The sequence below is a fragment of the Crocodylus porosus genome, unplaced genomic scaffold, assembly GCF_001723895.1.
Source record: "Crocodylus porosus isolate Cpor-Errol unplaced genomic scaffold, CroPor_comp1, whole genome shotgun sequence".
NCBI lineage: Eukaryota > Metazoa > Chordata > Crocodylia > Crocodylidae > Crocodylus > Crocodylus porosus.
The window spans coordinates 1,416,609-1,437,474 of NW_017728919.1; the positions used below are offsets into that span (position 1 = coordinate 1,416,609).

General features: G+C 64.1%; 1 protein-coding gene across 3 annotated transcripts in view; it reads left to right on the forward strand.

Moving 5' to 3' along the window:
- Positions 1–3,600, forward strand: part of GNG7 (G protein subunit gamma 7) — a 77,749-nt gene extending 74,149 nt beyond the window's left edge. For all 3 annotated transcript variants that reach the window (XM_019538305.1, XM_019538306.1, XM_019538307.1), the window contains one exon: positions 3,270–3,600. In XM_019538305.1, coding sequence (XP_019393850.1) covers positions 3,270–3,395 — 126 coding nt within the window. In that variant the 3' untranslated portion in view covers positions 3,396–3,600. The remainder of the gene's footprint in view (positions 1–3,269) is intronic.
- The last annotated feature ends 17,266 nt before the right edge of the window (positions 3,601–20,866 follow it).

The window sequence follows — 20,866 nt, forward strand, 5'->3', positions numbered from 1 at the left end:
AATTACTCCATTTTTCTTGGCTCTCACCACTGGGAGACCCCGAAGATCCAGGCGTGACTGCTCTGGCATGGACTTAGAGCATGTGTCGGTGAAGGCTGCTGCTTACAGGCATGTCCACATCCACGCTATTCGGGAGGGCACGTCCCACCCTGGGTACGGATGTCACAACTGGCTTTTAACCCAGCGACCTCAGCATGCACGTCAGCTCAGGCTCCCTGCCGAGCGAGGAACCAGGGGCCTGGACAGGCTCACGTCATGCCGGTGCTGCTCCGGGGTCCTGGGCTTGCTTGCTTCAAGCGGTCTCAGGTAGGCGGATATGCGCATGCAGGCTGGCAGCATTGACCGTGCTCTGCCCTGCCTTGGCACAGACCGCTGCAAAGGCTCCCCGCACTAGAGTTTCTCAGTGCTTGCTGCTCCTTAGGCTGGAAGCTAAATACAGCATCTCTCTGCCTTGGGTGTGAGGCATCTCGTCCTAGCACTACAGTGCTTGTGCAGGGGTGGTTCGGGTCCTCTGGGCACCCTGTAGGTACTTGTGTCTGGTCCCACGGGGGTCCCAGCGGGCAGCCAGTGCTGCAGGGTAGCTACCAGCTTGTGGGCTGTCTCCTACCAGCCCGCTTGCTCCTGAGTTTGTAGACAAGGCAGGCCTGTCCTCACCTGCTCCCAGCCCCCTCCAGCCTGCAAACAAGATGCTCAGGGTCATTCTTGGAGGCCTTGCTTTCCTCGTGTACCACAGAGGAGCCACGTTGTCCAGCTGTGCCCAGCACCACTGCCTCTACCCCAAAGGGTTTGCTTTGTCTGCAGGGCCCGGTGGGCTGTAATCAAATGTGAGAGGAGGAGGTGGAGGTGGGGGCCGAGTGCCGGGATCTGCTCCTGAAAAGTCCCCTCCCGTCAGCAAGAAAACCCTGTGGGTGTCAGCGAAGGAGCCAGTAAACCCTCAGACCTTGTGCATTTAACATGCACCAGCTCCTCCCGGCACAGAAATGAAATGCTTTCTGGTTGCAGAGCATTTTCTTGGACTCCCAGTTCCCGCTCCTTTCCCCGAGAGAGATTCATTGGATGCGTGGGAAGGGCAGCTGCTGCTGGGAAATCCTGTTTTTTAAACCCCGCTTGAGGTTTCGGAGCTGTTTTTGGGGCCCCGGTTTCCAGACTCCGGTGATGCACCGTCTGAGAGGCCCTTCTAGGGACGACAGAGCAAATTACAGGGCTTCCCCGGCACAGACACTGCTGACTCTCCAAGTATTACTAAGCGGCGGGTCAGAGACTGTGCCTGGCGCTGCGCTGGGGGCGAGGGGGTACTTACCTCCCTCTGGACACGTCACTGACTGCAGACGCTGTGCTGAGAGGAGCAGCAGCAGCCAGCCTCTGACATGTCACTATTTAGGGCAGTGGAGAAGATGCGCTGGCCCCGCCAGCTTGCAGAAGACCACTAAGCCACAAAGCAAACCCGGAGCAGAAGTCCATGTGCCAGCCCCGGGGACACCAGAGCAGAGGCCTGAGGGGTTGTCCCCTCCGGGCTCCTTCCTCCAGCTGCTTCTCCCAAGGTTTCATAGCTAAAGTTACAGGAAGTCAAGTCATGTTTGTAGTGCAGCCCTGGGGCAGACTCATGTTCCTGGGCTGAGGAGGAAGGCCGGCTGCCTGGGCGAGCAGTTTGCAGAGCTTTGCCAGCAGCCTGGATGGCAATGGGTGCCGCAGATTGATTGTAATTTGCAGCTTCTGGCTCTAAGCTGAGTGAGAGGAGAGGGACAGACCCCCAAGGCCCTCGTTTTCATGCATAGCCTGGACATGCCGACGGGAGGGCTCCAGCTGGAGCCTGACCCCAGACGAGCATCTGGCTGGCGCAGCTGAGCTGGCCTGCGTGGTGAGAGCAGAGTGCCCTGTGTTCCCTGGCACCGGGCACTTCCGTCCGTGCTACATTTGGGACCTGTGCTGAGTTTCCAGGGCACCTGCTCTCACACCACTCCTGCTGGAGTCGTCGTCCTCCCCGGCCCCTCACCCTGGAAGTCGTATCACAGCCTCCCGTGAAGCCCGCGTGGTTTAAGCTGGAGTTGCGACCTTGTCACCTGCTGCAGAACAGATTGTTCTCGTCTTCTCCCAGCAGATCGGGGCTGCGTGTTCAAGCACGAGCTATTTAAAGTAGGTGCTAGGCACCTGCCCTGGTTTGCAGACTCCCAGGGCTTGCTTTATTAATAGAGCGTTACAGTAGCGTCTGGGGAGTTCGGGCGAGGTTGGGTTGATCGCAGTGCAGCCGTATAGGAAGAGGCTGCCTGCCCTGTAAGGTCTGCAGCCTAGCCAGGTAAGGGGAAGAAGTGCCAGGCAGCGTGTTTCGGCAGCAGGGGGTGTTGAGGCACAAAGGAAAGGACTTCCCAACGCCACAGAGTCTGTAGCCAAGCCAGGACCAGGGCCTGGGTCTCCTGCCTCCCTATTCACTGCGTCCATCACAAGGACATAAAAGAAGCATTCCTGGCAGCGAAGCATCTCTTGCTGGCGGCGGGTCCAGTTTGCAGGGGCAGGCTCTGCTGTTGCAATGGAAGCCTGGAGCCAGGACAGTTACAGCTCTGGCAGGTCGTGTCTGGGGCCAGATGTGTGACTGGGGATGTTGTGCTCCAAAATGGGTAGCAAAGGTGTCGGGGTTGGTTGGCTGCAGTCTCCAGAGCTGCTGCAACCTCCTGGACTTCAGCCTCGCCCCACGCCCCAGCTTCCAGCGCCTGAACTGTGCATCTCTGTCCTCCCTCCTTCCCCTCGCGTCCTCGCCGGGCCATCACTCCAAGTTCTCAGAATAAATCTTGGAACTAAAATAAACTGAAGCCTAAGTAACAGTGTCTGATGGTTTTGGTGCTGTGGTTTGAAAGGCTCCATTTTTAGCAGCGAAGAATGGGCACTTTCAGAGATGCGCATTCCTTCTCCCTCGTCTCCCCCAGGAGTTTTCCAAATGAGAGAATTTCTCATGGGAGACGGAAGAAGCGTCTCTTAAAAACGGGCACCCACTCTGCAGGGCTTTCCCCTGCCTCGGTTTCCCCTTTTCCATTTCTGATCAGTTGTGCAAGTTTCTGTTGTGAAACCTGGGACTTGTGACAACTTCTCTCCGGCAGCGCAGCCTGGGATCCCCAGCCACGGGTCCTCCTAAGCATGTGAGACGCTCTGTGGCCTAGGGAAGGGTCAAGCGTGGCTGCGCCTGGGCTGAGAGCTGCTGTGCAAGCCGGTGGGGATGCCCCCGCATTGTTGCTAACCCTGCTGTGTGTCTCTCTTCTCTTTTTCTCCGAACATTTTAGGTCTCCAAAGCATCTTCTGAGCTAATGAATTACTGTGAGCAGCATGCCCGGAGTGACCCGCTGCTGGTTGGAGTGCCTGCCTCAGAGAATCCCTTTAAGGACAAAAAGCCTTGTATCATCCTATAGCTTTTCCCCCTCCCGCGCGCGCGCTCTCTCTCAGGCAGGGCACCGTTCTGTACCGATTTAAACCAAGTCACACATGTACACCTGCACGGAGGGGGAAACACTACATGTTGGATTCAAGTAGACCTTGCAGTCTCCCAAAGTGACAGTATTCAGACAGGGGCTTGGCTGCGCTGCGCAAGCTCCAAACCAAGAGAGAGGCCAAATTGAAAAAAAAAAAAAAAAAGCAAGGTGGGGGGGTGTTTTTAATACAGTGATATTCTAATTTTGGCTTCCTGGGGTGGGTGGGGGTTGGAGGAAGCAGATTTTAACCGCATTTGCCAATGGGATGCAGAGCCTCAGACAGACTTTGACCTTTTGAAGGTGCTCTGGGCAAAGCTCCAGGTGGGGTTGGGTGGAACGAGGGATTCCCATCAGCGTCTTGTGCCAAGCGTTTTGAATCGATCGCTCTGGTTCGGGAGAGGGGACGAGAGTCCAGTTTTATAAACAGCAGCAATCTTTTTTTTTTTTTTCTTCCCCTTTCCAAAAAAAAAAAAATTGATCTAGCTGAATCGAAAATTACTAGAGCAGGGGGGTGGGCAGTGCCATCGTAACGCGGGATGGGCTTGGGAAGCTTCCTCTTGGTGAAACGCAAGCCCCGGCTCAGAAACGCCCAGTGGCTGCGTGGGGTCTGTAACGAGGGAGTCGGGCCGGGGGGCCGAGGCGTCTCCGGGCACCTCCCAGCCATGAGCGCTGCAGCAGCTGGCACAGGACAGGGTTTGGCCCCGGGCGCTGGGGACGGAGGCATTGAGATCTTGTGACCACAGCTTGGGGGGTGAGTTCTGTGTGTTGTTCCCACTATTTTCCCAGCAGACTGGCAGTGGGGAAGGGGGGAGGGTTGGGGTCTGTAGCGGGTGGTGGGGCTTTTTCTGTGCAGTAGACTATGGAAACTTCTAGCCAAGCCTTTCTGAGCATAGGTCCAGAACACTAGAACTGCTGGCTGGCTCCTGGGACTCTCCCCTTTCTCCGTCCCTCCCGATAACCAGTAATGCAAGGAGTTTTGCATTCACCCCTGTTAATTGTAGGATGGGGCGGAAGAGGGGGCGGCAGTAAGGCAGCAGAAGAAGTGTTGCATTCACGGTTCCCGTCCCTTGCAAAGCGTGAGCGCCGTCGGCCCGAGCTTGGCCCATGTAACGCCGTGCGCCGTGATCCGGGAGCGAGCTCCCCATGGAGAGGCCAGCTGGCGTGCCCGTGAGTGCTGGTCCTGCCCCTTCCCGCCCTTGCGGGCTCTTACCGTGGCACGGAGGTCCTCAGCCCTCCTGCTCCCCTGTGGTGCAACCCCAATGGTGCTTGGGAGAAAGATCTGAGCTCAGGGAAGCCCTGCCACCTCTCCTGCGTAGTTAGAGCTACCCACCCAGCACGTGTCCTTGGGTCCCTTTTTATAAGAACCCGGCAGAAATCCCAATAGTCTCCACTGAAGCAGCAGATTTGCTCACCAGCTTCTAACACTGTAGACGAGAGACTCTGTCTAATACCATTAGCTTTATCTAATAATCGGGTAGACCTGCTTCTACAGAGGACAGCCCAGCTTTCCGTGGCTAGGACTGAGGGGCAGAGAAGTGCTCAGCGCAGAAGGGAGAGGGGTGGATAAGCCTCCTAGGCAGACCCCTTAGTGCTGGTGTCTTGGATGGAGGTGGCTGATGGATCCAGGCACATGCCAAGGGCACCTGACGCGTGGGGCAGTCAGTTCATCTGCATCTTCTCCCAAGTTTTGGTCCAAATTGTGTGCAGGGAAAGGCTCCCCCCACCCATCCCGGGAGGTCCATCTCACCAAGCCCTTGCCCCAGCATGCTGGGTCTGGTTTCCATCGCTTCTGTACAAGCGTAGTGTCACATTTTGGGCCACTTGCGATGCCGACAGGCCAGGGCCAGTGTCCCAGCGCCAGTCCTGCCTGTGCACTGCCAAAAGGGGATGCCACGGGCTCAGCCTTCCCCGAGACCCTGAGGAGGTCGGGCTCGTGGCTCTTGGAGGCCTGCTTTGAGTGAGGGACTGGGACTGGCCTTTTACCGGGACAGCAAGCAGCTTGGTCCAGCACTGCCAGGGTTTTGGCCACCTGCTCTCAGAAAGCAAACGTGGGGTTCCTGGGTGGGGGGTGCCAGCTCTGGAGCTGCCCGCCGTTGTTTGCTCGTGGTGACTCGCTCCACGGGGAGCGTTGCCCTTTGTCCCTCCCAGATGATGAGATTTGCTGTTTGGGGAAAACCAGCTCACCCGTGTCAGCCCCCCACCAGGCCACCCCCAGCTCCGGGTTGGCAGCGCCAGCTTTGCGTAGGTGAGGGGCTTGTGGATCTGTCCCGGATCCTTCACCCTCCGCTCTTTTCTTACGTCATTGCTCACATTTTTAAGCAAAAGTTTTTAAACGAGGACTTCATGTTTTTAACACTACCCCAGTCCATCTCGCTGCCACCCTGCGGGATCTCTGGAGCCCCGCGCTGAGCCCAGGTGTCCCGGGTTCTGGTCCTGCCACCCGCTAGCAGCTTTGCCCCTCGTTGCCCCTGCTGCACAAGACCTTCCGCAGGGCCGCGCTGCCTTGGCACTGCCCCAGGACCGTCCGGCACACATTGCTTCCTGTGTCCGGGAGACCCAGCGAGTGTCCCCCAGCCCCCCGAGCGGGTCTGCGAACCAACAAGAGATCCCTTGTAGTTTTCCTTCTCAGTCCAAGCGATTTAGGCTCTGTCAGTCGCCGCGCCCATAGCAAGCGCTGTCCCCTGCGGCCGGGTCATCCCTCGACCATGGGGGCTTCCCCCCTGGTTCTTAATTTAGTCCAGCTCCAGCCTTATTTTTCTACTTCGGATTTGCTGATTCTTCCTCTACGTTAGAGAACAGTGCATGGTGCTATAGCTGGCGCTCCGGGCAAGCCCAGGAGTCGCAGGTCAGCCACGAGCCCCGGGTCCTTCATTTGCGTGGCAGAGGCCACCGCGGGTGCTGCTCACCCAGCCGCCCGCAAGGGACGCACCAGTGTCATCGGGTCTTGCAACCTGATGAGTCTGCCCAAAGCTCCGCTCCCCACAGCCCCCCTGCACCCCCCGTCGTCCCTTCCCCAGCGCCCCGTGGAAGTGTCCCGTGTCCGGCCCAGCCCATTGGCATGGTCACTGCTAGTCATCGTGGCGCGTGGGCTCTGCCGTAGGCCGCGCCCTGCTGCTGAATTCAGCTGGGTGCAAAGCACCGACTGTCTGCCCGGCGTGCCCACCTGGCTCCTCCATCTGCACCAGGGTGGGGGTTGGCAGGTCACTTGCATGCCAGCGCTGCCTTGGGCTGTGTTATCCCCACATGCAAGGGCCGGGCACAGTTCTGGACCAGCATGCAGTTGGAGGAGGACGCGGGGGGGGACAGGACTTTTAGCCTGGGGGACACGTGCCCAGCCGGGAGCCCGCTCCCTTCGCGCTGCCCCATGAGAGCTATGCAAAGCAGCAGAGGCGGGGACAGTTTCAGGCTCCCCTGCTCCTGGCACCGTTGTCTCGAGCATGTCCTGGGCAGCTGGGAGCCCCGCTCCAGCCTCCGGTGCAGGCAGAGATGGCAGAGGCCCCTGCGCTGGGGGGACTGGCCTGGCTCTGCAGGGTGGTAGGAAGGAGCCGGCTCGGTTGCTTGGGGGCGGCGGGGGGCCGGCTTCCCCATTTTGATCCCCCCCTCCCCGTCCGAGTTGCACAGTGCTCATACCGTAGGTGTTTTTGTATCGCATAAATATCAGTGCCGGTTCCAGTAGCTGCTTGTACTTTGTCAGTGCATTTGCCAAAAAAGAAAAAAAAAAAAAGAAAAAAAGACACTTTCCGGACTTTTGAAGTGCTCTGAACTGTGAAGCGCGGGGGGCGGCTCCTCTCCCCATCCCTCATCGTGGGCAGGCCACCAGGGCCTGCCCAGCACACGCTCCACAAAGGTCTTTTCTGGGATGTCAGCCCCCCGCCCAGATTGGCCTCGAGTCCCTCTCGCGTGCGGCAAAGCCGTCGCCAGAAATAGAAAGGCGAGGGACTGAAAGAGAGGGAGGGTGGGCGGAAGCGGAGCGCCTGTGCAGTCTGCCAGCCGCGCGGGTCCCGGGGCGGAGGGAGCCCACAGGCTCCTGTCCTTGTGGACCCGCCGGGAGGGAGCGACAGCTCCGCCAGCCCTGGCTGCAGGGGCGGCTGGTGCTTCGGCCTGTGGCCAGAAGGATCAGGCCCCCCCAGCCTCTTGCAGGCACTTGCTGCCCGATGGGCACCAGCCGCGTGGTCATCCGGGGCTCAGAGCATCCCCCAGTGTGGCCCCAGTGCTTTGCCCCCACAGGGTGCAAACCGATCCCTGCTCCCCTTAGGATAAGGCAGCTTCCCTCCTCTCGCCTGCCCGAGCCGGGCGTATGCTACCAGGGGCACGGCTCCTTAAACATCCCGGCTCCAGCTGCGTGGGGCGAGAGCTTAGGAGTGATGAAGTCGGTGCCCCGGCAATGCCCATGTCGCTCGGTCCCTGGCCCTTTGAGCAGCCCAGCCGAATCCCTCTTCCCTGTTGCGAGTACCTAAAAAGTCGCCTCTGTTAACAAGAGTCAAGGCGACCGCATCCGCCCCCTCCGCAGGAAAAGCCACACGTCGGGTCCCTTGCGCTCTTCACTTCTCTCTCTGGTTTATGACTCTTCTTTGCCAAACTCTGATATTGTTGCCAAACGCCAGTCGAGGTTTGTAAAGATTGTCCTTTAGGAAGTAATCGGTGTCCGTAACGTAGGTTCTTCATAACGTCTGCATTTGGGGATCTCCAATTAATTTTTATTTCCCCCCTTTCTGGTGTGCCATAGACCAATTTCTTGCACAGTGTTTAATATTTTGTGGACTTGTTGTTAAAAAGTGACTTGATAACACAATAAAAAGGCTCACTTTTCATTTTACCCAGCGTGTCGCGCCTCCTGTCTTCCCCCTTCCACCGCGTGCCCAGGACACTGGCCCCTGCTCCTCCAGACCGTGTCTGCACGGCAGGATAAGTTCAGCACCAGTTGTTTGAACTGCCCCGCTATGAACAGGGCAATTCAGCTTCCATCTGCGTGTGCCCCGTGGTATATTTTTATCCTCTGCAAACTTCCCGGGGATTTCTCAGCTCCGGGGTGGAGTGTGGCAGCTGCTAGCACCTGGCAGCGGTCATGCTATGCAGCATGAAGGGGGAAACGGGGTGAGCAGTGTGCAGAGGGGCTGCGGCACCCTGGTCCTGACCCCCAGGTACCCCTTAGCCTTCATCCCCCAAAGGCTGCACTATTTCCCGCGGCCCTGGGAGCAGAGAGAGCAGCAGCCCATTGCATGAGCTAAATCAACCCCACCGATACAGCGTGGGAGCACTGCATGCCTGGCCTGATATGCAGTCCCCCTTGCTGGTCTCTTCTGGAGGCCCAGGACCCAGCTGGGCTGCGCTTCTCCATCCCAGCTCCAAGTTTCTGCAAGCACTGGAGCTGAGGCGGGGCCCAGGTGTGGCTGTGTCTCCGGTAGAGATTCGGGGCCACCCGGCGTGTTGTGGGCCTGGACAGGAGCCAGGATCTGAAGTGGGTTCTCCAGAGGCGTGATGGCTCAGGTTGGGGTTTGGTCTCCAGCCATCCCCAGTGACTTAAACCCGAGAGCGTCAGGGATTTCCTTCCCCTTCTGTCCACCCCACGGTGAGACAGAGCCCCCGCGCCAGGGCAGTGGGCCAGACCTGCGCCGTGCATGTGCAAGGTGCTACTCGATTAGGAGGTTGCACAGGCCTAATGGAGCTGGTGTCTCGTCTTGGCCGTGCTCCAAGTGTCCCCAGCAGCGTCAGAGCCAGAGGAGGGGAGCCCTGGTTGAAGCCACCTCTCCTGGATGCTGCCCTGATGCCACGGCAAGGTAGGTGCTCAGATTGCCCCGCGCGGCTGAACCCCAGCAGCCGGCCTGTGCGAGGCCGCAGATGCCCTGCAGCCCAGCCTGGCTTGCATTCCCACCCGCTCCTCCAGCTCCACGTCCTGCGCCGGCATCCTTCCTGCCTTCCAGGAACAGTGGGATCCAGGGCTCCGAGCCACGTCCCAGGTCGGGAAGTCCCCGCAAGGACCTGCCGCCTTTGGCTTCTCCATGTTTGCAAGGCAAAACCCCCTGTGTCGTGGTGCCATTCATGTGACCCCGCGGGGCCGCAAGTTCTGCTACAGGCTCGGCCTGACCCGCTGCCCATCCTTGGGCAAGTCCCTGCATCTCCTGGGGCCTTGGCTTTGAAGTGGGACAAGCCGGTCCTTGCCCTCTGGCCTCCTGCCGCGCGCTCGCCCTGCCAGGCTCGGGGTAGTGGTGGGGCAAGAGGCCGTGTACAGCTCCGGGTCCCAGGCCCGCCAGCGCCTGAGCGGCCCCGGGTGGTATCCGTCCCAGTGCAGGGCGCCAGGCCCCGTGCCCAGCCCAGAGGTAGCTCTGGAGGAGCTGGAGCCTCCTGCCAGGCGGCAGCTGGGCGCAGCACAGGGGCTTCCCACGTTCCTGGGAAAAGCGGCCAGATCCTGCCATAGGGAGGAGGGTGGGCTGGAGACGGGCTGCACGGGCCGGCCTTTCGTTTCTTGCCCTCGCGGGAGGAGTTACTCTTCTCTGAAAAGGGAAGTGTCTATTGTCCTGGTGCTCTCCTTTCCCGCTCCCTGGCCTGGCTTCCTGGAAGCCCCTGCACCAGGCGACGCCGCCTCTCCTGGCACCAGCACGTGCGAGGAGCAGGGTGTGCAGGGGGACACGCGTTGCTTGGTTCGTGGGTGCATCTGATGCAAACCACCGCTGCCCGCCGGAGCGAGGCTGTGCCAGCCCCGGCTCCGGCCGCCGGTGGGCCCGGCATTCAGGGCACTGCGCTCAGGGCCAGGGCAGGGCACGGAGCTGCACCAGCGTCATCAGGATGCAGCAGACGCTGCTTTCCACTGGCATAAGGGACACAGCAGGCTGTCAGCGCAGCCCTGGGCAGGGGTGACCCCTCCCTGCCTGCCCAGAAGTGCCCCCCAGAGCCTTGGCTGTAAACCCCCAAGGTAAATTGCCCTGGGGCAGATCCCATCTGTCCACATCTGTTCAGCGAGGTGCGGTGCAGGGCTGTGCCGGCACAGGCCACGTCCCTGGTCGCAGATAGGTGACCCCGGCTTGCAGCAGGAGGTGCAGTTCCCTGGGGCCTTTAGCTCTCTATGGGCTGCTGTTTGCAGCTCCCCCTGTGCTGCCTGGTCCCCCCCACCAGTGCCATCTCACTCCAGGGACATGCCTTCTCCCTGCCCCGGCCCCATCTGCCCTACCCGTCTCCCTTTATAAGACTGTTGTCTTTGCCTGGGCTCCTCTGCCAAGAGAAACCTGGGGCTCCGCCGGCGCGCCAGCCCCCTTTCCTGGCAGGCCGCGGGCTGGGAACAGCTCAGCCCGCGCCCGCCCTGGCAGGAATGCACCCTGAGCAGGAGGCCGGGGCTGGAGCTTCCTGCGGATGCCTGGAATAGCTGGGATTCCTCAGCGTCTGTCCCGAAACGTTGGGCTGGAAGCTGCTGGGAGCTGGAGCTCTTGGCCTGGAGGCAGCCAAGGCCGCGGCCAGAGGCGCAGTCTGTCTGCAGGAGGCTGGGTCTTGTCCTCCGAGCCGCCTGCTGTATCCCCCTGTTGCCCTGGCCTTCAGCTCCTGCACGTGGCACTGTCATCCATCTAGGGAAACTGAGGCACAGGGGCCGCAAGCAGCAGTGGGCAAGGAGCACTGCTTCGGGGTGGCGGGGTAGGACATGCCACTAGAGGCAATGTGGCCGCTCCAGTTGTGCACGCAGCTGCATGCACATGTGTGCATTGTGCCCGCACAAGGGCCACACTCCCGCTCTTTGTGCAGCCAGGCCTGGCCTGTCTGAGCCAGGGGCATTGTGCAGCCTGTGGGTCTCAGGAGCCCGGGGACTTGCTTGGGGCATTGGCCTCTGGCTCCAGACTGAGCAGGGCCCTTGGAGGAGCTGCGCAGAGGCCAGTCCCAGGCCCCCCAGCCCCGTGTCGGTGCAGCCCCTCTCCCTGACCACACTCCCGCACGCTGGCTCCTGCCCCGGCTGTTCGCCAGCCACATGAGGAGCTCGGGCCAGGCGCCAGGGCGTTTGGGAAGCCGCCGCATGACGCCACCCCACAGCCCTGGGGCGTGATTCAGCGGGGCTGGCCCATCGCAGAGACCCCCGCTCCTTCCTCGACTCCGCTCCTTCCTGGATCCGTCGCACGGCGGCTTGGCTCCTGCCTCCGGAGGCTGCCAAGAAGCTGGGGAGGGGGCAGACGTCTGCCGCCCTGGCCAACCCCTCCTGCAGCCTCCCTTGAGGCAGCCGGAGTAGCTCTGGTGCCAGGCTCAGCCCCGCTGCAAGGGGCTGGGGGACAGCGGCTGGGAAGTGGGCGCGAGGGGCAGAGGCAGGGGCCGGGCTTGCAGAGCTGGATGCGAACGGCCCTGGGCCCCTGCACCTCTTGCAACGCCCCCCTCGGCGGCCCCCCCGGCGCTGCCGGTGCTTCCCCGGCTGGTACCAAGCGTCTGGCACCAGCGGGCAGAGGTGCAGAGCCCTGACTTGTCTCATCTCCTGCCTGGGGCCTCCTGGAGCTGAGGAGCCTCTGAGGCCTCTTGCCTGACCTCCCAGGCCTTTGGCAGCTGGAGCCTGCGGAGACCCACGCGGTCTGCGCCTCTCCCTGCATTCGTACAGGGGAGCCTGGACCCCAGCACCCTGCCGCTTCTGCCCCCAGCCCTTCACCCCGCCCGATCCCAGCTCGTCCCTGGCAGCGCAAAGCCGAAGGCCGCGTTCCCGGGTGGCAAAGAGTGACCCCCAGTCCTGGCCCTGGGGGATCCGGGAGCCTGGCAGCTCCAGGCGTGCGGGGCAGGGCGTGGGCAGACCCCGCTGGCTGCGCTCCCAGCCCCGGCTCGGAGGCGCAGCGCGGGCGCTAGAAGTTGCTGATGGAACAAAGCTCTGAGCCGTTGCTAAAAATAACCCTCCTTGTTCCTCCCCGGCCTATTTTTAGCCTCTGTGGCTATAATTATCCGCCCTTGGCGTCGTCGGAGGCTAGGAACCTCTTGGCACCTCGGCCTGCCCCTGGTCGGCTCCACAAATAGCCGGTGCCCAGGGCCGGGGCAGAGCCAGGGAGGCTGCTCCGTAGGTACCAGGCCTCCATCAATGGTCCCTTCATTTGCTCCCAACCGGCTGCCCCGGCCCTGCTTCTCCTGGAGCCAAATCCCGCGGGGGGGGGCAGGGAGGAAAGGACCCTCCTGGCTCTGCCGAGGCCCCTCGGGCTGTGCCCTCACCCCCCAGCGCTGACAGCCAGTTCCTCTGTGTGTGTCCTCCCTGGGTGTGCTTGAGGTTAGCACAGGGGTGTGTGCATGTATTCGCATGCACGGACGTTTGCATGAGTCTGGCCACACGTGTGCAGGCATGTTTGCGAGTGCAGGCATGTGTGTGTGTGTGTGCGCGCTCATGCGCATGCACGGACTAGCAGGCACAGGTGTATGCAAAAGCCTGGGCATGTGGGTATAGGCGTGTTTTGCACGTGCAGGTTGGTGTGGATGTGCTTTCATGCATGTGCAGCTGTGCACACAAGCACGAGTGTGTGCATGCTGGGAGTAATGGGTGTGCCAAGCTCCGTGCAAAACTTGCCTTTTCCCTCCCCCTACCATGTCGCCTCCGGGGGCCCCATGCCCAAGCCCGCCCAGCAGTGCTGGAGGGACCCGGGCACCCACACGTGCCGTGCGCACCAGCTCCGTGCCGTGCCATCCTCACTGGTTTCCTGCAGCTGCACCGGGCACAGCTGGCACTGCACAGCTGGCAGCACATCCGCCCCTTAGCAGGGGGCCCGTGGCTGTGTCGGGGGGGGGGGGACGCATCTCCAGCATTAGGGTGAAATCTTCCGTGCAGGGGCCTCTGACTTCCTTGAGTGGCCCATGCAGGGCCTGATCCTGCCCTCAGTACCTGCTGAGCAGCAGGATCAAGCCCACAAACACCCCCAGTCCCCTTGGGATGTGCCTGCTGTGGGGCCTGAGTGCTGCGGCCGAACTTGGTCCCGTGGGCAGCCCTGGGAAGGGAGCAGGACGCTGAGCAAGGCCGGGGGACGGGTGCTCAGGGCTTCTTGACTCTCCCCGGGTCTCACGGGACGGGGTATCATTGCTGTGCCCAGTGCAATAGCCATCCCAGGCCAGCACATCGGGGGCCCAGTGGCTGGAGCAGGCACCTGGGCCTGGGTCCATGCCCAGCGGGGAGCACAAGGCCCCGGACATGGGACTGGGCACCAGGACTCCTGGGTCCGCACTGCCGGGGCTGCCTGCTGCTGGTGGGCAGGCCTTGCCCCGCGTGCTGCCCCTCTCCCAGGGTGGCCCATTGTCTCCCCGTCTGCAGCCATCTGCCCCGTGCCGGCCTGGCCAGCTGGCGCAGCACCGGGGGGGGGCAGGGACATCTGTGCCACCCCAGGGGGAGGCAGGACTTGATTTTTGGGGAGGCTACTCTGCAGCCGCCAAATACTCTGCTGGACCTCAGCCCCAGCCCCTCCTAGCCTGGCCTGCATTGGAGGGTCCCATCCCCTGCCCCGTTCATCTTCAGCCCCCACTCCCCCTCACATGGCCCAGCCTGTCTGGAGCAGCTGGGGCTTTGCTCCCAGCATTGTCATGCAAAAAGGACCCCCCCATCCCGGTCCAGCAGCTGTCGGGTCCAAGCATTGTGCAGCCCGACCCCGTAGCACGTGCTGTGCTGCCCCTGCGACCCTGGGGCCTCATCCAGACTGGGGAGAAAGGGCAGAGCTGGAGAGGAGGCAGGAACCGGCAGTGATGGATTACCTGTGGGGACCGGAGCAGGGCAGGCAGGGAGGGGCCGGGATTTTCCAGCAGGACTCTCGGGCTACAGGCCATGTGGGCACAGCAGGTCTGCATGCAAATGCACATGCGTGGCTGCATTGGTGCGGATGCACACGCGTGGCTGAGGCGTGCACTGCCAATGGAAACTCATGCAGAGCGCAGCGCTCTGGAGGTGGGGGGCTGCTCCTTTCTCTCCCTGGCTACTCCCCATTTGACGGGACAGGGCAGAAAGGTGGTGGCATGTGCGCCAGGCCAGGTCTTAGCTCAGCTGCAGGCACCGGGCGCGGGCTCCCAGGCTGCCTCTGCCCTGATGGACGCGAGGATGCAGCTGCCTCCCAACTCCCATGGCTTGGGGCTGGCAAAGCCTGGGGGGTCTTGGTCATGCCTAGACTGGATGCAGCAGCACTTGCAGGGACCTGTGGGCCAGGACTGGGGTCTCCCCCTCCCCTGGGGAAGCAGGAGGGAGCTGGGGGGCGAGGGGCAGGTGGGTGCCAGCCGGGTCATGCCAGCAGGCCACAGACGCTTCACTTCCCAGCTGGGAAGGGGGCCAGACTCAGAGCATCTGTGCACCCCCCACATCCTGCTGGCACAGGCATGAGTGTGTGTGCAATACCTTCCCTTGCTGTCATACATGTGCACACGCATGCACTGACACACACACACACACCTTCCCTTACTCTCATTAGCGCACATGTGCACCTACACACATGCACACAGCTTCCTTGCTGTCCTACATGTGTGCACACATATGCACGCACACATATACACACACCTTCCCTTGCTCTTGTGCACACAGGCATATTATCTGCTATGATGCATGCGCACACACACACTTGCGCACACACCTTCCCTTCCTCTCATACGCCCACATACACACACAGCTTCCCTAGCTCTCCTGTGCATGAATGGCCACGCACATGCACACACACACACTTTTCCTTGCACTCATGCACACATACACGCACACCCATTTCCCTTCCTGCTTGCATGCATGTGTGCCCCTCCCCTCCCATCCCAGCGCACTGACCCCGGTGCCTGGGTCGCGCGGGCAGGGAAATGCGAGCCCCCCCACCCCGTGGCCCTGGCACCCGCTCGGAGCCGACACGTGCTCACCCGCCTGCGGGGTCGGAGGTTTCCAGTGGAAACTCCCTCCTCGTGCGAAGGGAAGGGCTGCGCGCGGCCCCCAGCTCCCCAGGGGAGGCCCCGGGGGTGCAGCGCGGCTGTGAGTGATGGGAAGCGGGCCCAGCCCTGTCCCCGCACCCCCGCCTCGCTCTGCCCGGGGCTGGGCTGGAAAAGTACAGGCCGCAGCATCCCACGGTGCGCGGGCAGAGGCCTGGGCTCCCCGCTCAGCTGCCCAGGCTGCAGGGGCCAGGCTCTGGCTCAGTCGAGCCCAGTCCAAGGCTCTCCCCTACCCACACGACGCCACTGCTGCCCCTGGACCCTCGCCCGCCTCCGCCTGCCCCGGCCTGCAGCTGGGACCCCCTCCCGTGCAGCCCGGTGCCCCCCTCTGCCCCGCGAGGGGCTGGGGCCGGCGCTGGCTCTGGCACGGGGCCGCAGGGCTCGGAGCGTTTCCCTCCGCGGCACCGGTGCCAAGAGCAATAGCGCTCGCCCGGCTGTTCAAAGGCGACCGTGCCCCTCCCGGGGCTCGGCCCCCTTCCTGCACCGGAGGAGCAGCTGTGTCGCACCCAGAGGTGGCTGCAGCCCTTGGGCGGTAGCTAAGAGGGGCGGGGGGGTCTTCAAGGCGACAGGGGTAGGGGGTCGCAGCCAGGTCCGGCCCCGTGACCGCGGGGCAGGGGCAGGGGCAGGGGCTGGGGAGGAAGTGCAATGGTGGGCAGGCATTTTGCAGGCCCCCCACGCAGTCCCCTTTCTCTCCAGCCCAGGTGGTCCACCTTTGGCTGCCGCTTTGGCCCTGATGTGACCGACACCCGGGCCCCGCCAGCGGCCGTGAGCTGGCCGGATCCACCCCCCGCTTCCGCAGCCGCCCGGGTGCGAGGCCAAGCCAGGCCTGGCCGGGGCTGGGAGGGGGCCGCGGGGCGGCTGGTTTCCCAGGGAGCGTGGGGAGCTTTCATCTCGGCGGTCACTCCCCGCACAGCTGCAAAAGCAAAGGACAAACAAACACGGGCTGGGGCAGGCGCGGGCCTGAGCAGCTGGGGGTCGCCCGGACCATCCCGCGCGGCTGGGGGCACCGTGCCCACGGTGGAGCACGGCTCCCGGGGGCCAGCGCTGGGGGGGCCGAGGGCTCGGCTCGGCCTCGGGGCCCTGACGCCTGCATCAGCTGCGGCCTGGGTCTGAGCGGGACGTGGGCCTGGCTGGGGGGAACAAACCCAGGGGTCCGCGCCGCGGCTCCGAGCGGCAACATGCCCCGGCTCCATGGCGCCGGGAGAGCCAAGGTTGGCGTGTCCTCCGGGGGGGGGCCAGGAAGTCGCCCTGCAGCGCACGCAGACACACAGATGCGGGGACAGACATGCAGGGGCACGCACAGATGCACACGGGCATGGTTGTGCGTGCACATGTGCAGGCAGAGATGCACACATGCACCCCATGCTCCCAGGGGCGCATACACACACACACACACACACACAGAGCACATGTGCACCCCCGTGATCTCCGAGGCACACGCAAATGCACGCATACACACATACACAGATGTACACGTATGCAACCTATGCTCTCAGGGCACACACACGCACCCCTGTGCTCTCAGGGTACACGCACACAAGGGCACACACATACACACACACTCCCCAATCCCCACTGGCACACTGCCTGGCACTGCCACCCCTTCACCTGCTCGCCAGCGCCCAGGACACCGTGTCCCAGTCCCGCTGGACCTCGTGCCCTGGCCGCCAGCCAGGCCCCGCGGGAGCCGCCTCACCCGATCCCTCTGACCCACTTCCCAGTAATCTGCCCTGCAGCGCGGACGCCTTGAGCTCCGGCTGCCGGGAGGAGGGGGTGGGGTGCTGCACGGGGCCCCGGTCACCCCATCCGGACCCCTTGGGGCTGGGGGCATGGGGGGGGGCAGGGGAGGGGAGCTTTGCTGTGGCCTCGGGGAGCTGGGCACATTGCCTGGCTCTGGTGCCCTAATCACCAAGGCCACTAGCCCAGCCCCAGGGCTTAGCACCAGGGCCTGGCTCTGGGGGAGCGCAGAGGTGCTGGCAGGTGACAGAGCAGGCCTTGTCCGTGCTGCCTCCAGCCAGTGCCTCAGTTTTCCCCTGCTGTGAAATGGGCTCCAAAACCCCTTCCATCCGGGCACCAGCGCCTTTCTCCCGGGCTGCATTTCCTGCTTCCTCCTTTCTCCCCAACCATGCCCTCCCCATGCCTGGCACCCCAGGTGCCGGCAGCCACGTGGCAGCTTCTGCCAGGCTCCAGCACCCATTTCCCTGCACTGAGCACCGCGGAGCCCCACCCCAGCCCTGGGCAGGCAGCCCGGCCCGGCCTGTCACGCGAGCAGGGCTTGCCAAAGCACCGGGGCCGGCTGTTCCCGGGGCCCCGCTCTCCCCGGGCAGCCGCTGCGGGCACCACGGCCCACGGTGCCTGGCCCTGGCTCAGCACTGGGCACAGACCTGGGAGCCAGGACCCCAGAGGCCTCTGGCACCAGCCTCAGCATCGGACCCTGGGTCCCCGGAGCTGGGATCTCGGGGAGCGGCTGGTCCCTGCGCTGGGCTTTTCCCATCCCTGCCTGTGTGGGCCTGGTGCGAGGCCAAGCTGGGGGGGCGGCCCCAGGCTTCCCCCTCTCCTCCCACCCCCGAGTCTGGCGGCTCCTCCTGGCCCGAGCGCCGGGATCCTCCTGTCTGCTGGACTTTCGACAGCTGGAGTCGGGCCCGGTGGGCGGGCGCGTGGAGACACCGACCCTCCCGAAGTCTCCCGTCTGGGTCTGGGGGGCTGAGTCAGCGCAGGGAGCCCGCGGAGGACAGGGCAGGTCCCTGAGTCACGCTGGCTGCTTCCTGCCCGGGGGACGTGGGTGGTGCCCGGCAGGACCTGCGGCCAGGGCCGAGGGCACCGGGAAGCCTTCAAAGGACACGGGACCACGCGTGGGCAGGCCGCATGCATGGGTGTGCGGGTCGGGGATGCACGCGTGTCCCCTGGACTCGTGCTGCAGGCTCATGGGGGTGGCAACCCTGGGCTTCATGACATGCCTGCGGCCACATCTGCCTTCACACACGTGTGCACATGCACCCATGTGGGCACGCGGGGGGGTCTTGCCGCTGCGCCGGCCGGCTGAGATCCCGGGGCCCAGCAGGGACAAGAGCACACCTTGAGCCCTTGCTCCGCCGACCGGCAGGGCCCCGGGATGCTGCCCGGCGCCGGCCCCCGCTGGCTCCACTCCCGGGTCTGGCAGCACCGGAGCGCGAGGCGCAGACAGTGGGGCTCTGTGCACCGCGCTGCTTATACAAGGCGTGCGTCTGCCCGCAGCCCCGCACCAGGGCCAGGCTGCCGGGAGGAAGGGAGACCCCTCACATGCATCCAGCCCCTGCCTGGGGCACGGGGCAGCACGGCCTGCACGTGCTGCCCCGATGGGGGTGGCAGCTGCGGGTGGGATGCAGCGATGCATGGGAACCGTCGCACTGGCACGCGTGTGGCGTTGGCACGGACATGCCCCCTGCCCTCCGGACCTGCCTCTGCACCCCAGGGGCAATCCCAGGTGCAGCTGGGGCTAAATCCGTGCCAGGAGGCCTCCGCTGGGCTCTGGCCCTGCTCAGAAAGTCCTGCTCAGGGCACGGGATCCTCGCCCGCCCCCACACCTGACACAGCTGCAAGGAGGGGTGATGGGCGGGGGGGGGGGTGCTGCACGCAGAGCAAGGGCTTCCCTTGCTCCCCCAGCCCCAGACTGAGGGCATGACAATGACCCCTCCCATGGCTCCCATGGGACACGGGTGCCCGGACTCCTGGGTTGCACATGCCTGTTCCCACGTGAGGCAGGGGGACCCGCCGGTTCCCACGTCCCCTCCGCGGCCCGGTGAGGGGCAGAGGTGATGGGGGGGCAGAATTGCATCACTTTCTCACGGTGTTTCCGGAGCCGGGGGCAGAGGCAGGGCCTGCTTGGGCTGGGGGCGGTGCTCAGCTGCCAGAGCCGGGCTGCCCGCGCCTCCGTCCTGGGACGGCGCCAGGTTCTCCCAGCGCCGGGGAGCGCCGCGCGGGGGGGGCAGGCCGCCAAGCCCCGGCCCGGGGCATCGCTCCCCCCCGGGGGCATCGAGAGCAGTGCCCGGCTGGGGCCCCCGGCTGCCCCCAGCCCCAGGCAGGGCAGGGATGGCAGGGGGGAGCCCAGGCGCCCGGGCACGTGCCCAGAGAAGGTGCCACTCTTGCTCCCAGGGCTCAGTGCTGCGTCTCTGCCGCTCACGGGGGGCAGATGCAAAGGCCGGGCCTGGAAAACCACCTTTTACCCCAGCCTGGATGAGGCCTGAGTGAGCCGACCCCTCCCCTCCTGTCTCCCGCCCCACGGGGAAACCTCCGGGAGCTCAGTCGGCCTCGGGGTTTACGCCGGCCTGGGGCGTCTCTGGCCCTGCCCCATGTGGATTTGCACGAGCGTGGGCATGCACATGCCCCCCGGCGAGACCGCGAGCGAGGTCTGCGTGTGTAGGTTTGGGAGGAGGCTTTATTCCTGGCAGGGTTCCCGGGGCGGGCGAGGGCAGGGGTGGCAGGAACAGCCCAGCGAGCAAGGAAAACCACGGCCGCTGTTAGGGGGGAGAGCGGGAGCAGAGCGCTGCGCCCAGGCCCGGCGGGAGGACGCCAGGTGTGAACAGTGCACGGACCTGCGCGTGTGTAAATCAGGGCACGTCTGGCAGCAGAACTGTGTGTGCTGGAACTGGGGGGGCGGCACTCGAGGCCTGTGTGTGTGTGTGTGTGTGTGTGTGTGACACCATGCTCACCTGTGTGTGTGTGTGTGTGTGTGTGTCTCTGCCGCGGTGGCGGTGTTGGTCTCTCCCTGCCGTGTTGCACACCTGGGAGGGCCACGTCCCGTCTGGGGCCGGGTGGTTTTGCTCGTGTTCACACGCACGGCAGCGTGGGGAAGGCGCCGTGCTGGGGACACGGTGGCACTTGTGCATGTGCGTGCACAAGGCCGCCTGGCCCCGGGCGTGCAGCTGTGAGGCTGGGGGGGTGGAGGGGGCGGCCGTGCTCCTGAGATGCTGTGAATTTCCCAGTGTGCACCGCTGCCGGGAACCATGGTAACCTCATCAGCCTCCCATCCGGGGTGCCCGTATCAGGCTGGGGGCTTCACAGGTGGGCAAGCCGAGGCTCGGAGCTGCTCCCCCCATAACAACCCTGCTTGAACGGAGCGGGGAGCGCCCAGGCGTCCTGCCCCCGCCCGGCCCTCCGCGGCGCGGCCCTGCCCCTCGGGCCCCCCGCACATTAGGAGCCTGATCCTGCCCCCGCTGGCGCGGGCAAGGCTCCGCGCCCCCGCAACAACGCCCTGCGCCTGAATGGGGCCGTGCAGGACCAGGCCCAAGGGCGCTGGCTCCTGGGGGCTTGCACGGGCTGAGAGCGCGGGGCACCCGCCAGGAATTGGGGCCCCGGCCCTGGAGGCGTTCCACACGCCACGTTCCTAAATCACTTGGCACGCTTAGCGGGGGCAGGGGCAGGGGCTGCCTGGCCGCCGGCCCCGCCTGCGGTCGCCGGCTCGCCGTGGGGTGACGTTGCCGCCGGCACTTCTGCTTTCAGGACCGATTTCTTTCCGCGCGTCACCGCTTCCCACGGCGGCGGCGCGGTGCGGCCGAGCAGCCGGG